The 12,219-nt window shown below is 47.3% G+C and overlaps 1 protein-coding gene across 1 annotated transcript in view; it reads left to right on the top strand.

The window, feature by feature from the left end:
* Window positions 1-12,219, top strand: part of PCSK2 (proprotein convertase subtilisin/kexin type 2) — a 206,697-nt gene that overhangs the window by 136,173 nt on the left and 58,305 nt on the right. The window contains exon 5 of the mRNA XM_054999690.1: window positions 5,674-5,711. Within this exon, the coding sequence (XP_054855665.1) occupies window positions 5,674-5,711 (38 nt within the window). The remainder of the gene's footprint in view (window positions 1-5,673; window positions 5,712-12,219) is intronic.

Here is a 12,219-nt window from a genome sequence, read left to right as displayed (position 1 = left end):
GGCCAAGCTACAAGTGACGAATGACACTTGAACGGCAAGTGTATTTCTCCCTGTTCACTTGCACTCCATTCAATCCACTTGCCGTTCAAGTGTCATTCGTCGCTTGTAGCTTGGCCCTCAGTTTGCTCAACCCCCAGCCAAAAACATTCCATGAGGTGGGGACAGGCAGAATATATTAACATTTCAGTGGAAACTGGGGTGGGGTTTTTTTTCAATCCCCCCCCCCCCAGGAGACCAGCAAGGAAGCTCGCCTGTACCTTGGTCTCAGCCATAGGCCTGGTGGAACATTTGTGTCCCTATGATGTTGAGTCTGAGTGGTGTGGTAGAGGGACGTAAAGAGGAGATCTTTGTCTGGAGGTCTGGGGTGGCTCTTGGCAACCTTAGGGAGTAGAAACCAGTGAGCAGAGCTCTGTTCCCTTCTAGGCTCCCAGAGTGCACGTGCTTTGAATGAATGTAGGAACGGGGTTAACTGCTAAAGCAAATTGCAACCCTCCCCCCGTTTGCTGGAAGAAGGTCCCCAAAAGCATCTACGCTTGTAGACAGTCTTGATCTGCCCTTCGGGCCCTTCAAGCATGTGTACATTCAGCAGCGTTGGAGCCCATGCTGCCCACAAACATAGGTGCCACAGGATGGAGAGCAAAGAATTAGAGCGCTTGAGGAAGAGGTTGTTATGGGATAAAAACGTGTTGGGTCGGAGCCTTCCAGCTTTCTGTTCAGTCTTCCCAGCCCTCCACTTTACTCTTGCTTTTATCCACATGGATCCCATGATGCCCCCCATAGCCTTTTTGGTGGTCAAAGGGAGCCCCCCATTTTTGCCAGAGGAAAAGCCAATAGGATGCAGCCCTTTGAAGTGTCCTTCAATTCATTAAACCCTTTAAGGACTATCAGAGGCTGCCAGCCGTGGGGAATAAAGGGAACCTCCACGTCAGCCAGTCAGCAGTCAGCCAGTGCCAGGAGGCAGCCTCAGGCGAAGCACATGTGCCTCTATGCCCTGTTGTTGGCCCTCCAGAGCAACTGGTGGGTGGGAGCCAGTTGTGAGACAGGATGCCGTACTAGATGGACCACCGGTCTTATTCAACAGGGCTCAGCTTTTGTCCTTACGTGGCTTTAAGGTGCTATAAGATACTTGTTTATTTGCGTTATTAAGAAATATAGTAGGTTGCTCCCAAACAGATGTTTTGCTCTGCCGTTCTTTCCGAACCAGTAAGCTTTTTTTTGAGCATCCACCCAATATTGCCCTCGAATTGTCCACTTGTCAGGCTTTAGTCTGTTTTGTTCTGATCTTTCCCAAACCTGCTTTACTATGACCTTTTTTTAAAAAAGAAAATTGTAAAAGAAATATCCAAGGACATTGGCATCTGGGCAAGGAGGTGGACATTTTCAAAGCCCCACCCACACCTGTGCCACTTTTGCTTCCACGAGACTCTTGCAGTCACCGTGTTTCCTGGTGTCCCACCAAAGTACTTGTCAAGGGCTTTGAAAAATGTCAGTAATTGTTGTTGCGTTATAGTGCAATATTTTTAGAATGATCTATTGCAAGGACTGACTAGTTCCTTGGAACTAATGTCGTCTTTTAAGAAGTTTGTAGCCCTTTTTTATTGCAGAGATGCAAGAGAAAAGCTGCAGCTTTTGTCCACGTTGCCTGGAAAAGAATAGTAAAGGACAACTGCAAGAGGGCAGGAGAGAAGTAGGAATTCAAATCACTACTCAACTGATCATGTGGATAGTCTGTTGCAGTTGTTAAAATACTTCTGAAATCACAGTGGCCATGAAAGCAGCACAGATAACAGAACCAGTGATTGGTCTTTCAGGACTGCATTTGCCATGCCAGAGATTATGATTCGGTTGACAAATAACCTGAGTTAAAACACTTGGATTTAAGCACTTAGATTTAAGTCTACGGAACCAGATATATATGCCAATTTTTTCTGTGATGTACTGCATTGTGGACTGGTCTCTTTCTCACTCTCCTACAGATTTTTAAATAGCTACAATGTGAAATAAGTTCTCGTTCTTTTTTGTTTGTTGGGTAGGGGCTTGGCTGTAAGGATAAATGCGGCAGGCGTCTAGGATTCATGTCTTCTGGAACTGTAAGCCTGTGGATCTTCAAACCTGGTTGGTTTTTAGCCTGTTTGAAGAATTGGAACTGACAATCTTGTTTATTTTCCTGGTCACATACCAGGAAAATACATTTAGTGGAAGATATTTATCATCTGTTCAGTGGAGCGCATTGATAGTGCGCATGCTATACATCTAAAGGCGGACCTATTTGAACATTATGTTCTACATCCAGATACATTTTCAGTTGGTGACTTCTTTGTGCTGTAAAACTGGTGAAGCTTTGGCCGTGATGACGGCTCCGGAAAACCTTGTAACGGAGGTTTCCTCTCCCTTTCTAAATAGTATGGTGAACAAATGAGATTTCTCACAAATACGTTATTTGCCATATATATATATATATATATATTTGGGTTGTAATCAGGGAGGGGTGGTCAGACTATACTCTGCAAGCTGGTGGCTGTGGAAAGTGCCATCAAGTCATAGCTGACTCGGGGCAACCCCTGCTGGGGTTTTCAAGGCAAGAGACTAACGGAGGTGGCTTCCCATTGCCTGCCTCTGCAGCCCTGATCTTTGCTGTAGGTCTCCCATCCAACACCTGGGCGTAGCTTCTGATGAGATCTGGCTTGCCTGGACGACCCAAGTCAGGGCCAACCTGCAACCTGCCCGTGAGTTTCTTGCTTCGAGGAAATGAAGGCCAACGATTCCACTGCCAGAAGCTGATCCCTCAGCCTTCCTTAACCCGCCTTCCCTGATCCCCCCAAAGGCATTGCTGGAGAAGGGGGGAGGGTCTTCACAGGAGAAATACCCCGTGTGTCAAGCGCGACTGGCCTGCAGAATGCTGGTGGGAGTACAACCCACTGTGGCCAGAAAGGAGCCCCCCCCCCGTTATCATCATGAGCGCTAAGGGCACAGTCCGGTCTCACTTGCCCTCTTCCTCTCCAAGCGAGTTCATGTCATGGAGGAGCCGCTAGGCAGCTGCTGCAACCCACATTGGAGTCTCTTGTGAGGGGAAAAAGCAGGCTTTTTGGAACATGGAGAAAGAAGCGGCATTATTTATTTATTTAAACATTTATACCCTGCCTTGCCACATGGTTCAATGTGGCTTACAATAATAGTTTTAAAATATTTCCAGTTAATTCTAATATAACAAACCCCAAGTCCTTCCCTCCCTGTCCATTATTATTATTATTATTATTATTATTATTATTATTATTATTATTATTATTAATTCAATTCATACCCCGCCCTCCCCGTGAGCAGGCTCAGGGTAGGTTACAGCAGTAGATAAAATTACAGTAAATAGACAATAAAATCACAAACTCATTTTCCACAACATAATTACTAGTAGCATAGATGGCCCCCCTTCCCCTTTCGCTGCACATCATACACATAAAAAGAGGGTGGAGGTGTGAGTTTATAACTCAACTTTACTTCATCATATGTGGGGGGGGGAATGATCATATAGCCCCTTCGCTGGTAGGAGACCGGCAGGGAGGCTGATTATATGGATCCTTTGCTGGCCTCAACCATATGCCTGGTGGAACATCTCCGTCTTACAGGCCCACCGAAAAGATACAAGATCTTGGCAGGCCCGAGTGTCTTCCAACAGAGAGTTCCACCAGGTGGGGGCCAGGACAGAAAAAGCCCTGGCCCTGGTCGAGGCCAGTCGAGCCTCCCTGGGGCCAGGGACCACCAGCAGGTGGTCCTCCCCATTCAACGCCCCTCTCTGCAAAGCCCTGGCAAACAGGCAGGCCTTGCCGTGCCCCCTGAAGATGTTCAAGGTGGGGGCTCCCCTCACCTCTTCGGGAAGTCCATTCCATAGAGCAGGGGTCATGATGGAAAAGGCCCAAGCTCTGGTCGATGCCAAGCAGGCCACGCTAAGTGGTGGGATCACCACAAATGGCTGCCTGAGGACAACAGTTAGCACACAGGGACATTAATAATAGTAATATAATAATAACATTTGGTTTATATACTGCCCTTCAGGACAACTTAATGCACACTCAGAGAGGTTTACAAAGTATGCCATTATTATCCCCACAACAAAACACCCTGTGAGGTGGGTGGGGCTAAGAGAGCTCTGAGAAGCTGTGACTGACCCCAGGTCACCCAGCTGGCTTCAAGCGGAGGAGTGGGGAAGCAAACCCGACTCTCCAGATTAGAGTCCCACGCTCTTAACCACTACACCAAACTGGCTCAGTGCAAAGGCATCAGGGAAGTGTCTAAAAGAGGTCCATTTTGGCACCCCTGGGATCTTCATGGACCTGGGCACAAAGCCCTTGAGAGATGCCATTGTCCTTGATTCATAGACTTGCAGCTAGGATGTGTCACAAATCCCTCAAGCACGAAAGGAAGTTTGGCAAGGGAGCGCCTGAGCTACAGACACTTGACGGCTCTGGGGTGAGAACCAGGGTGGCTCTGCCTTACAACATGGGGAATAACCAAAAAGGAAAACCCACCATCACCTTCTGACTACTCCAATCTAAGACACAAGATTATATTATATATGATGAATAAACATTACAATATATAACCCAAATAACCTAGATGAACCATTATATATAACAATTACAGCATTTATAGAATAATTGTATGTACCACAAGGTTTCCACGGATGTACAATAATGTACAACTAAAGAGTCACTGACTTAAGACTCAGTTCCATACATATTAAAATTCACAACGTTACTAGAATATAAAGAGATCTCAGTTAAGTCCAATATAGTGTCGAGTGGAATCAATATGCGTGGAATTTAATAGGTGTGTTACTGTATTGTGACTCCAGGTGGCCAGACTGGGCGTGTCAAGGGAGAGGGCCGTCTTCCGGGCTGGTCTGAATCGAGACAGGACTTTTTCTTGCAGCTGCATTTACTTGCTTCTCTAACAGCAGTGCTGGATCCAGTATAACTCCATGGCTCTTAACTGAGGGCCAAGCTAGAAGTGACGAATCACACTTGAATGGCAAGTGAACAGACTCACCTGTATTCCTCCCTGTTCACTTGCACTCCACTTGCACTCCACTCAATTGAGTCTGCCAGGGTCAACTGAACTCCACCAAAGGTGGGAAGCACAACGTCCTTCAGGATCGTTACCTTCCCAACCAGCTTCACTCCCATCTTATTTGGGGTCAGTTTCAATTTGTCTCTTTTAAGTCATTTGACCTCAGCTGCAAGGCAGTGACTCAGGACGTCTTCAGCATCAGCAAGGGATTTGGATAGCGAGATACGAAGCTGGGTAAATCAACTGCATACTGATGGCATCCAGTGCCATAGCTACATATTCCTCCTGCTTTTTCTGTTGAAATTGCTGGGATCATACACGGGCATGTATATATTTGAAGATCTGTGACCATTTTAAGCTTTCCACTAACCTCTGGGCTTCAGTTATCCAAACGCATTTTGGACAGTGGCCTGAAGCCTGTCCTCCGCTCCCATGTAAAAGCCAAGGGTTGAAAGATTGTATTTAACTGAAACTAACACTAAGGCTATTATTTTCTCTTGGTGTGCTTATCCTCAGACTAATTCAATTTCAAGGCTATTAAAACCTCTCCATTTCTGGTATTTTGGGGGAATGTGTTAACTATGATTTATGTGCTGTCATTGTTTATTGCAGGAATTGATTATCTTCATCCAGACCTGGCCGCAAACTATGTAAGTACACAATATTCTCCACATTACAATACAATATTTTGTGGTAATTCTTCTGTGCTGCAGATTTACCCACTGACAATGGGAGCTCTGCAGCTGAGCTGTTGATACCGATGGGAGAAGGGGAATCAGACATAAGGCAAGCAAAACCCGAGACAGACTCAGACCAATTTCCCCCTTAGCTGCTGGTGTGTGGAACAAAATAGGGACACATTTTAGGCAGAAGAATTGTAGAATTGCCAAGCTTTGAATGAACTCTCATCACTGGAAATTAGAATCAGTTCCAAATCCTCTTTTAAAATAGATGAATTGGTCTTTCATACATGAGGTGGCTATAGCCAAGAAGGCCTCCAAAATGTTTGCACTGATGAGAAGAAATATAGTTTTTACTGAATGTGCTATTTTTTAAAAAATAAAAAATAAATGATGACCTTTTTAATTCTACTCAAAGTGCATCTTCCTCCTCTTTTTTCTTGGAGGCGGGCATTGAGATGCAGACCGAGGGCATTTCCACACAGCCACACTCTTTCCTGCACTTGTCCCACTTGTTTTGTGTGTTCTCCTGAGTCGTTCTGAGAACTCAACATCCACACACACTGCCCAAAAGCGCTTACCTTGCGCTTTGTGTTCACAGGCAGCCTCCGCAGCTCTTAGAAAAAGCGGGTTTGGAGAGGAGGTCGGGCTCTTTCATTACCGTCGCCCGCCTCCCTTTCAAATGTTTTTTTAAAGCTTTGCACGTATGTGATCTCATGCTGAGGGCTTGGAGGGAGGAGCCAGGAGCCAATCAAAAGTTTACTTGGAGTGCTTTTGCCATTGACATGCCCAGGAACGAAGAAAAAGTGCTCTGTCAAGCTGCGCCAAAAGGGAAGATTGGCAAAAGTGCATTCATGGAAGAAACGCCTAAAATATGCTTGGAAAATGCCCTGCACCCGTTTTGCTAACGGAGACATGTGGAGTGAAGGGGAAAACCCGCATTCGGTTTAGCGCGCCATCCCTTTAAGGGCATGTGAAAACAGCCTAAAACTGGCCGTTATGTCTTGGTTGTCCAAGAATATTTTGAGTATGAAGGAATATTTGACTGTTTGAATTCAGGTTCCTGAGACCTTATAGCTCTCATGAAGCAAATGTCACATGGGCCTTTAGGGGAAAAAATTATACTCAGAGGAGAATTCCTATTTCCATGTGTCTGCAAATGTTTATGTGCATGGCTACGTATCTTGCGGGTAGGCTCTGGGAAGGGGCCACCCCTTCTTAGCTTAATCGCTGAACAAATGCTTTGCACGGGAGGGTCAACTCCCATCTCCTCCAGTTACAGGATTCCAAGATGCCCATTCGGATTTCTTCCGTGTTTATTGTAAATGTGAGTTTTCTTGCTGGAAAAGCCACCACCACCAAGCTGCATTTACCCTCTCTGTGGGAAAAAACATACATGTACTCACTGCAGACAACATGCCCCTAAGAACAGAGTGGGGCCAAGGATACCCTGATAGGCTTTCCATCCCCCCGGTCAGGGTGGGGGACTCCATTACCACAAACTACCATTGCCCATCATGGTTCCAATCTCCAACTCAGCTCCAAACCCAGCAGTATTGCGTGCATCATTGTGTCATTTCTGGAGAAAACCCAGAATTAACAATGGATGGCTCTAAGAATTTCCAGAGACTCTATGATTTTTCCACAGAGTTCCCAGCAATTCCTAGAGCCACCCACTGTCACGTTGGGTTATTTGCAGAAGTGATGTAATGATGCTTGCAGCACTGCCTCCCCCACTGTGTCCCTGCTCCCAACCCTCCCTCTTGTTGCCCGGCTCTGCCTAGCAACCCTATCCCTCAGCCAAACTAGAGTCAGATGTAACATCTAGCTAGGATCTTAATCAGTGAGTGAGATTCTCAGTCTCTAGGCCATTAAAAACTTGTTGAGTTCTGCAGCTGCAGCTATTAAAGGCCCAACAGCTAACCAGACTGTTTTTTCCTGGTCACGTGGTAACCCTGCCCTCTTGAGCAAAGCTATATCCTTCTAAGTCCATTGAAATCAATTGGCCAAGAAGAATAGGGCTCTGTTTGGAACAGCACTACAATATATTTCTTCCCAATGGACTGATGTATGATACCAATTAGCTAGGTTTTTACTGCTCAGAAACTAATAACTGGAGAGGTATGGTTCAATTTATTCTGCAAGACATCGCCAAGCAAATCTTCGGTTCAGCTCGGTGGGTTTCACAATATGAGTATATGTTGACAGCAGAATTGGGGAACATAACAACTTGTTCCAAAGCCTATTGAATTCAAAGAGGAGTCATTCTATTTACATCACTAGGCTTTGAGCCAAGCACAACGTCTAGAGCTGGATATTCATCCACAAGGAATGTAGGAGTTTTGTTTGCGTTGGTGAATTAAAGCATGCAGGCATCGCAGAAAAGTCCTTCAAGGTAGGACTCGAGCCATTGTAAGCCAGAGGAGAGGGGTGGTGAAGAATAATGGCTTCCTATCGGAGCCAGTGAAAAGAGCGGGCGAGCCGAGTCCTTGAAGAAGGCGGGTTTTTTATTTCAGACATAGAGTTCCACGTAGACCAAACGTACGACAGAGAACATCACTGGCTTTTGGCAACGATTTGTCATTTTGTACATCCTGCACTTTCCAAAAAAGGTTGCACTATTAGCTTGAGCAATTTGAAATGTTTTCACTTTGGGGAGCAAAACTTTAAGGCTGGCAGAGATGGATTGTGTCTAAGTTGATGGCGAATTATTAAAATGTTCAGCCAAGGATATAACAGTGTTGCTTTAGCAGAAAGCTAGGAAATGAATTTAGAAAAAGGAGGCAACTCAATCTGTCACAATGGAGTTACCCATTCATCGGAGATCCATGGTACAGCTGTTCTTGAACTGTACACATTCGCACAGATGAGGCTGAGGATTTGAATGCCAGTTGCACCGGAGGGCGGCTTTCTGCGATGATGAGTCAGCCAGAGGATGGAGGGAGTCACGCTTGCCATGATTTAACATGTCTTTGAAATCTCCCCATGAGAAACCTTCTGTTGAGTGGGAAGAAAAGGCATACGCCAAGTGCTGAAAGCTGGAAACAGAGCTGCTGAAATATTCTGCAGGATGGGTGACATTTAGAATTGCCCTTTCAAATTGCCTCTGGCAACAGAGAGGGTGTGTTGGAGGTACAGTAAGATGTATAATGGGCAGATCTAAATAAAGGTAGCAGGGGGGTGTAGTGACGTAAAAGTGGCAGGTGTTGACGGCTGAGAAAGTTGGGCAACAGATTGGAAGCAGGGCTGGCATAAGTAAGAAAGAGGCAGCTGACATCTACCACCCCCCACCCCCACCCCCGTTCGGAACATTCCTGCTCCCCTCTTTTCAGCACAGGGGTTGCTGGTAACTCCAGAGGGCAGGGGAGCTGTTTCCTCCAGCCCCACTCTCTAGCGACACCTGGTTCCCTCGGGTTAGAAGAAGCCTGCCTCAGAATGTGTCTGTGGGAAGCAGGGCTGGCAGGCACAAGAGGGAACCCTCATCAGATGTCAGGCCTTAGAGGAAATCATTCTAGAAGGGCCATATAACTCAGTGGTAAAGCGTGTGCTTTGAATGTGTACGGTCTCGGATTAGATCCCTGGTACCTCCTGTTCAAACCGTAGAAGAAAAGGACTGTGAACAACCTCTTGTCAAGAATTTCAAAGTAGGAATGCCCACTAATGAAGTTGAGGTGTGGCACATATCAAAATGGACTTGACTGTGCTTGCTTTCCTCTTCCCGAGAGAGAGAGAGAGAGAGAGAGAGAGAGACTGGGGTTTCCCTATTGCCTAAAGTCTTATCCCTAACGATTGCTGCAACTATCATCCTGTAGCGGAGAGGAGACATGTACCAGCACATACCATTGGTCAGTCTAGCGCCGGCAGTAGCATTGGCTTTCTGGGGTCCGAGACAGAGCAAGGTCATTCTCAGCCCTTCTGAGATACTTCTTCAGGTAGAGGTGCCAGAACTTCTTCTGGGCCCTCCTGCATGCCGGTGCTTTACAATGAGAAATGGTCCCTTCCCTCAAGCAGAGCGCCTCCTGGTCTCTCTTCTTCGGCATTTTCCATTCAAGAAAGGAATACCTGTTGGGAAACTGAAATGCAGGGCGTATGTATCTACGCTCCCTTTCCCCCAACATGTAGTAATTAATCCTCAGACAAATTGTAGACAAGGTAGAACTTTCTGAGATAGAGTCCATTCATGGCAATATCTTGGAGCATTAAGAAAGAGTCCTAATCTAAAAAGTCACTTTCCCTACAAATAACACGGTCAAATAGTTTGGCAGCGAGGCTGCAAGTGAGTCTGTGGAGGAGGAGGCCTTCATGGCAGGAGCTCTCTGAGAAATGCATCCTTCCCCTTCGGAAGGCCATGAGGCAAGAGAGGGAATCTCCCAAGAGACACAGGGACAGAGGAGGAGTCAGGAGGGGTCCCCGCCTTAGACAAAGAGAAGTGGCTTACTATCAAGAGTGACACATACAAACAGAGAGACACATGCAGTGCCCCCCCCCCAATGTCCAAAACATGCTGAGTCACCTATTCCATCAAACGGAAGGGAGGAATGGGATGGGAAGTGGGGGCCAACGAGGGCAAAAGAGCCTGCGGGTGTAGTGGTTAGAGTGTTGGATTAGGATCTGGGAGAACTAGATGGGCCGTGGAAACCTACCGGGTGGCCTTGGGCCAGTCACGTTCTCTCAGCTTAACCTACCTCACAGGGATAAAGTGGAGAAAAGGAGAACGCAAGAGGCTTTTGGCTCCCATGGGGCGAAAAATAGGGTGTAAAATGAAATAAATGAATACATAAAGAGAGCCAGAACAAACAGGGGCAGCAGGGGCAAAAAGACGGCGCGGAGAGGGGCAGAAAGGCGGGGAAGTCCCCCTGCTTGTTTTATCCTGATACGGAAGTCTGATCACCGGCCCCGCCTGGACCTCCCTCAGCCAGCAAAGCTGCTGCTGCAGAATCAAACGTCTCGGCAGGACCACCCCATAAACATCCCAATCCTGCCGTTATTCTGGATCAACACCCGCAGTGGCTCTTTGAGTAAATCCCTCCATTTCCCAGAGGCTGAAAATGCTCAGCAGTGAGAGATGTTGGCAACACCCCTCCAGCTTCAGCGGGGAGGTGCGCTCAGGGTTTTAAGATGGAGGCTTCAGCACCCGAAAGCATCTCCGTTTTCCAGGGGATGAGGGATCCCCGTTTCTTAGGGCTGTCAACTTCGGATGAAGAAATACACGGAGATTTGTGGGTGGAGACTGAAGGGGCTTAGGGAGGGGAAGGACCTCGGTGGAGTAGAATTCCACAGAGCCCCCCCCTCCCCCTCCAAAGCAGCCATTTGCTCCAAGGGAACTGAGCTCTGTAGTCTGGAAATCAGCTGTAAATCTAGGCAATCTCCAGGCCCCACCGAAAGGTTGGCAGCCCTGCTATTTCTCAAGACTGGAAACAGAGTTAGTTCAAGTCCGGAAAGTTGCTCAGCTAGCAGTTTGGACTTAAAAGGTTATCTAGGACAGCCCCTGAGGAGGCGCGAGGTCCAGTCACCCTGGGTACTTCAGGCCAGTCCGGCAGCTGGATTTCTCCAGTCTTGTCCTTATTTATTGGTCCTTATTTATTTTAGGCTTCCAACTTATTTTCCGTCAGGAAGAATGGGAAATGGGGACTGGATGTGTTATGCAACTGGAGGGCTGTTGGAAATATGGAGGCATGTCCAAGTGCACACACTGCTGAAAGCACAAGTGGGCTGGATCCAGGCTAAATGGGCAACTTGCACTGATGGTCCCTTTTTGCTGCAGCCCCCCCCCCATGTCTTCTGGGTCCCCTGTCCCCCAGGAGCAGAGTTTTGTGGAGAACGGGAAGGGTAAGGCAGGAAAGTTTCATTCTGTCATTAGAAATGGAAAATTTATTCTGGAGCCAACTCCATATCTAAATTCGCTACTGGTTATCACTCAGCCATGGAAGATTTCCAAAAACGTCTCAATTTATGGTCAGAGTTCGGGTTGCCGGGTCCCCTGACCCTCCCGGTGGGGTAGGGGTGGGGGACCTGGAACTTAACAGGGGTGATCTTTTTGCACTCTTCTCGCATCACTTCTGAGCCTTTTGACTCAGATCAAGTGTAGTGCGACCCCTGTGAAGGATGGGAGCATGCCCGCCACCAGGCACGATTATGTCACTTGAGGAAATGATGTCGTCGCACCCAGTGGGAGCACAACAGCCACAATGTGGCCCGGGAGATTTTTGCCTCCCAGACAGGTTTTCGGGGCCTGTCCCCCCACTGGCCAGGAGAGTGGTGACAGAGGGCAGAGGCTGGGGGCAGAGATGCCCACACTGCCCACACTGGGGGACTGGCAGCCCTTGTGAGAGTTCCTTGTGGAATACAAAAGAAGAGGGCAGCCCCAGAGACAGAGCAAAAGAACCAAAAAATGCAGTGGGGAAAAATAGTTTCACCCCTACTATATGGTTCTCCAGGGGGATCCGTATAGTAGTATCCAGTAGCACCCACTGCACGT

The sequence above is a fragment of the Eublepharis macularius genome, chromosome 1, assembly GCF_028583425.1.
Source record: "Eublepharis macularius isolate TG4126 chromosome 1, MPM_Emac_v1.0, whole genome shotgun sequence".
NCBI lineage: Eukaryota > Metazoa > Chordata > Lepidosauria > Squamata > Eublepharidae > Eublepharis > Eublepharis macularius.
The sequence above is the reverse complement of the archived record's forward strand: the minus strand, read 5'-3'. Positions and strand labels throughout refer to the sequence as shown.